The 5,494-nt window shown below is 41.7% G+C and overlaps 1 protein-coding gene across 1 annotated transcript; it reads left to right on the top strand.

The window, feature by feature from the left end:
• The first annotated feature begins 981 nt into the window (after positions 1–981).
• LOC115625369 (uridine phosphorylase 1-like) lies at positions 982–5,259 on the top strand. The gene is made up of 5 exons (XM_030520405.1): positions 982–1,133; positions 1,201–1,892; positions 4,160–4,498; positions 4,560–4,892; positions 4,949–5,259. Exons 1-5 carry the CDS (start codon positions 1,007–1,009, stop codon positions 5,144–5,146), a joined length of 1,689 nt encoding a protein of 562 aa, XP_030376265.1. The 5' UTR covers positions 982–1,006; the 3' UTR covers positions 5,147–5,259.
• Positions 5,260–5,494: the final 235 nt, after the last annotated feature.

Here is a 5,494-nt window from a genome sequence, read left to right as displayed (position 1 = left end):
TATTTATACCCTGTACCCAAAGGGTAGAAGGATATATTAGTTTTGGCGAGTGTGCATGTAACACACAGAAGGAGGCATGGCAGATCAGGTTGATCAGGTTGAGAAGATGAGTCGATGTAGCCATGCCCATCTGTCTGCATGTCCGTCTGTCTGTATGAACGCAAAGATATCAGAAAGTATAAGAGCTAGAATAACCAAACTTGGTATCTAGTTTCTCCTAAGCCCGAGAAAGGGCAAGTTTGTTCACGCCTCTTCTATTCGCGATTTTGTAATTTTAAACGCAAATTTGGTACTTTCATAGGTTGATTAGAAAGGAAGTTATAGCCATAAATAATATCTCTGCCCAAGCTCGGCCCGCAGCTGTTGTTGTAGTTACTGCTTTGGCATATGCAATTATGTACTGCACACATAAGTACAAATACTCAAACACGTATAGGCACGATCCTGATGTAAATGTAATGTATGCATGTTAATTAATTAATTTAATTTTTTAATTTAATTAATTTAATAATTTTTGGTGGGGTTGTAAAGGGTATTCAAGAGTTGAGCCCGCTCGACTTCAGCATTCCTTTATTGTTTTTTTCTTGTGGTTGGTGTCGCTATCTGCTTCATGACCACCAACTACATCTGAATTTGACACAGCTTGGCACCTACTAGTAGTATAACCCCCGTTCTCAACCATCCAGTTTGCTTGCTTTGCGGTTTGTCTCTCTCTTTGCCCATTTTTGGCAGCAGCCATTGCCTCGAGCACTTACAGGTGGAATTTATGTTGCAAAGGCTGCCACAATTGTTATTAATAGTCGGCGCGATACTTTTAGCCCTTAGTGTGTATACTTCGGCATATAAATTTTGATTTGTGGGGCGCAGGCGTTGCATAAAAACAAATCTATTAATGGTGTGCCTGCATACCTTCGACTTTTTTCAATCAGCTGAGCCTGGGGAACACACTCCTAAATTCAATATTTCACAAAAGTTCAATGTACAGTTCGGCGATATAGGGAGAAATATGGCTTCTTGTCGCTGTGGTCGTTGTGCGATGTGTTTGCAGAGAATGAAAATGGCTCAATCGCAAAACGGCCGATTTGGATGCAAGACCTCATGCGACCTGCGCCGGGAAGTCAGCGATCTGCGAGGTATGTGGTCTTGAAGAAATAGAAACAGGTAGACGAGCTTTCGATCATTTTATTCTAATCCATCCAGATATGGTTGTGCAGCAGGGTCAGCAGCTAAATCGTTTGCTTAGCAATCAGAGCTGTTCTATGCCGCCGGACAACTCCACGAGCTGTGGCCCGAGGTCAAGTAATGGAGCCTCCGCCAACAATCAATACCAAGCCAGTAATACCCAAAATGCTTGTTCCACCAATAACGCCAATAATGCCGGTTGCGCAATGAGTGTAGCTGCTGCGGCTCTAAATAATCAATGCGGTGTGGGAGGAGCCGGGATTGCGCCTAATAATCAATGCGGCATGGGTGGAGCTACAGTAGCAGCCAACAATCAATGCGGGATGGGTGGAGCTTCAGTAGCAGCCAACAATCAATGCGGGATGGGTGGAGCTACAGTAGCAGCCACCAATCAATGCGGGACGGCTGGGGCTAATAATCAATTCGGATTGAATAATTTCGGCTGCGGTGGGCCGGGAAATATGGCCGATAACAACCAATATGGTGGCATGTGCCCTATTCCGGAATATGGACCCCAGCAAGGTACTTGTGGAGGTCCGCCGCGTGGGGGAATGGACGGTAGGGATACATGTCCCGGAAAATGCAGCGGACAAAGCACGGTTCGATTGTCTAATGTTAAGAACATCAAAAACTTAAAACCCGACGTACTGTACCATTTGGGTCTTGACACAGCCAGCATGGACTTCCGTAAGGAATTCGGCGATGTCAAGGTGAGTGAAACTAAATGTCATAGTTAAGTGTTCTAAGGTAGCTAGAGTGCGACCCAGTCGCCATCTAAATGACGGTATGGTGTTCAGCAGATGTACATGGAAACATTTGAAAATCATTGCCACGATTTGGTTCTTTCGCAGACAAATGGGAAATCAAAAAGGGAAACAAGCATACGCATATATTTCCAAGTTTATTCTGATTTTATTTCATAATTACCCTGCTTTTTATACATATTCTGTATAGAATTTCTTTTGTGAACAAGCAAGATCAATCCGATTTGATCCCCAATAATCACTGTAACCCTCTGTAACGCTGTAACGATTCATCTTTTTGTTGACACTATCCCATTAATAAAGGAACGCTAAAGTCGGGCAGGCTCAACTCTTAAATACCCTGTACCTCGCACCAAAATGAAAATATTGAAAAACATTTTTTTTAATTATATTAATTAAATTATTTAATTAAATTAAACACAAATTCTTCAATATATTCGGTAGTGGAGACATGTTTGTGTACAGTTTCAACAGCATACATTTGCGTGTATGTATGCAGCACAAAGTTGAACCAAACCAGCAACAACAACAACAGCTCCGGGTAGCGCTGAGGGCAGAGCTGCAGGCAGCGCACGGTCAGATATTTTATTTATGGCTATAACTTTCTTCAGAATTTACCTATCATGATGAAACTTGGCATCAGACACATAAGAACTAACTGGATGTAACTACCAAATTGATTTCGAAATTCCAAAAATTACGGTAGCTATGAAAAAAAACGAGTTGCGGGGGAGTGGGAGGAGTGTATCAGAATAAAAAACAAAAACTTGACCTGCCTAGGGCCTTTGAGCACCTGGATACCAAGTTTCGTAATTCTAGCTCTTTTACCTTCTGAGATCCTTGCGATCGTCTAGACGGACGGACATGGCTAAATCGACTCCTCTTGTCACCCTCATCAAGAATATATACAAGTATACTTTGTGGGGTCGGGCACGCCTAGTACGCAAAACTAGTATAGCCTTTTACCCTTTGGGTACAGGCTATAAAAACTAAAGAACGGTACTGTCGGGCAAGCTCGAAAGTGAAATACAATGTACCCAAAGAATCTGCCGTCACTGAGTTATAGCAAAAGAAACAAGAAAGGAATGCTAAAGTCGAGCAGGCTCAACTCTTAAATACCCTGTACCACCCCACAAAAAAGTAATTAAATTAATTAATAAATTAAATTAAATTAATTAGCTAAATTAATTTAATTAATTAACTACATATTAACTAATTAAATATAAAATAGTCCATGCATGCATACATACATTTACATTTACATCAGAATCGTGTCTTATGCGTGTTTGTGTACTTGTACATATGTATGTATGTGTGCATTGGGCCTGGTTATATGGCTATAACTTTCTTTCCGATCATTCTATCAAAATGAAACTTGGTATACGGATATATAATTACTAACCTAATGTGACTACCAAATTTGAGTTCAAAATTCTAAGAATTACGGAAGTTATAGAAAATCGGTAATAGGGGGGGGGGGGGGGGGGGAGTGGGGAGGTGGATCAGAAAAAATGAACAAACTCGTCCTTTCTCGGTCTCAGGAGAATCTGTATACCAAGTTTGGTTATTCTAGCTCTTATACTTTCGGAGATCCTTGCGTTCATACAGACAGACAGACGGACAGACAGACGGACATGGCTATATCGACTCGGCTTGTCATGCTGATCAAGAATATATATAGTTTGTGGGGTCTACCAAGCCTCCTTCTGTGTGTTCCATGTGCACTCGCACAAAACTAATATACCCTTGTACCCTTTGGGTACAGGGTATAAAAAGAAGAAGTGCGAACTTGATGCTGCAGTTTGTTGACATAGAACTGAAGTGATGAAGCTGGAAGTTGGCATCCAGCGTCTCCTAGGTCCGAGAAAGGACGAGTTTAGTTTATTTCTTGGAATTTCCCCCCTTCCCCCGCTACAGATTTTCGTCCATACCGCACACATAATTTATATGTAATAATCTACTTCTGTTTCATCTTTCATCTAAATCTGTTAATTCTAAGAAATGTTATTAGCGAAACAATTTCACTCCGGTACTACGCTCACAATCTGCAGCATCTAGTTCGCTTTTCTTCTTCCTTTTGCTTCTGCTAGAGGCAAATTTACCTCGTGTCGGAAGTTTACCTGGGTACAGGGTATTTCACTGTCAGGCTTGCTCGACAAATACAAGGAAACCATAGCCATCAATATAATGATTCCTTTATATATTGTCCACAGTACGTTGTCATGGGTAGCACGGATGAAAGTGTGCTAAGCTTTGCAAAGCGCATGATGAAGGATTTGGATCTACCCTCTGGAAATCCGGTAAACATAGCCAAGTCTGGCAATCGCTATGCCATGTACAAGGTTGGTCCCGTGCTATGCGTTAGCCATGGGATGGGAGCGCCCTCAGTAAGCGCAGTTATGAACGAAGTAATTAAGTTGGTGTACCATGCCAATATTCAGGATCCGATTTTTTTTCGGATAGGCGCCAGTGGGGGGTTGAACGTAAAGCCTGGAACGGTGGTGATTTCTGAGCAAGCTCTGGATGGTCAGTTGCGCAGCGCCCACGAAGTGGTTAGTAGCTAATTCACATCGACCAAATGACTCCTTTCGTACTTAAAGGATATATAATTAGGTTGTGCGAGGTAAGGCCGAGCAACGGCCCACTACGTTGGATGCGCAACTTGCTCGTGAGGTGGCCGATTTTGCTCGACCAGAAGATGGATTCCAAACCGTTCTTGGTAAGACAATGTGCACCAATGACTTCTATGAAGGACAGACGCGCACCGACGGTGCCTTTGCGGACTACACCGACAATGACAAAATAAATTATCTACAAAAGCTCAAAAATCAGGGCATAACAAACATAGATATGGAAAGTGCTCCTTTCGCCGCTTTCACAAAGCAGGCTAACATACGCAGTGCTAACGTGTGTGTCGCCAACTTAGATCGCCTCAAAGGCGATAATGTAAGTCAATAGCTAAACAAATACACTACCATATCATTTGTACTGGTTTTTCACAGATAAACGCTGACAAGGAGGAGCTAGAAAACTGGTCGCGCCGGCCGCAAAGAATTGTCTCACGCTATATTCGCAACCAAGAGCTTGGACCTGACGCACTCATAAGTGACGATGAAGATGATGTACCGCCATCTATTCTTCGAAACTCCAGAAAGCCAAGCTGTGTAAGCTCTCGCTGCTCCATGGTACCAGAACGTTAATCCAATCAAATTTTCAAGTACTTTATCTCCTAGTTTATTCTACTTCTCCTACTCTACTTTCTGGCAAGCACAACCACCTAACAATAGCCCAATAAATAATAGACTCAATTTTATAGTATGCTTGCAATCATTTCTAAAATCCATAAATACTCGTAGTTATAAATAACTCTACGAGAAGATATTGGTTTTTCTTGTACATGGAGTAAACATTTTTAAAAAGATATTGCAAATGTAATTTACTTCAGTGCAGCCACACATAACTTCTATGGATTATTTTCAAAATGAACACACATATATCCGTATGTGCAGTACGAAATCGGTAATCGCAATCCTAAATTTTATTGATTA

Source organism: Scaptodrosophila lebanonensis, unplaced genomic scaffold (genome assembly GCF_003285725.1).
Source record: "Scaptodrosophila lebanonensis strain 11010-0011.00,11010-0021.00 unplaced genomic scaffold, SlebRS2 tig00000072-arrow-pilon, whole genome shotgun sequence".
Lineage (NCBI taxonomy): Eukaryota > Metazoa > Arthropoda > Insecta > Diptera > Drosophilidae > Scaptodrosophila > Scaptodrosophila lebanonensis.
This window is presented reverse-complemented; position numbering and strand designations above follow the sequence as displayed.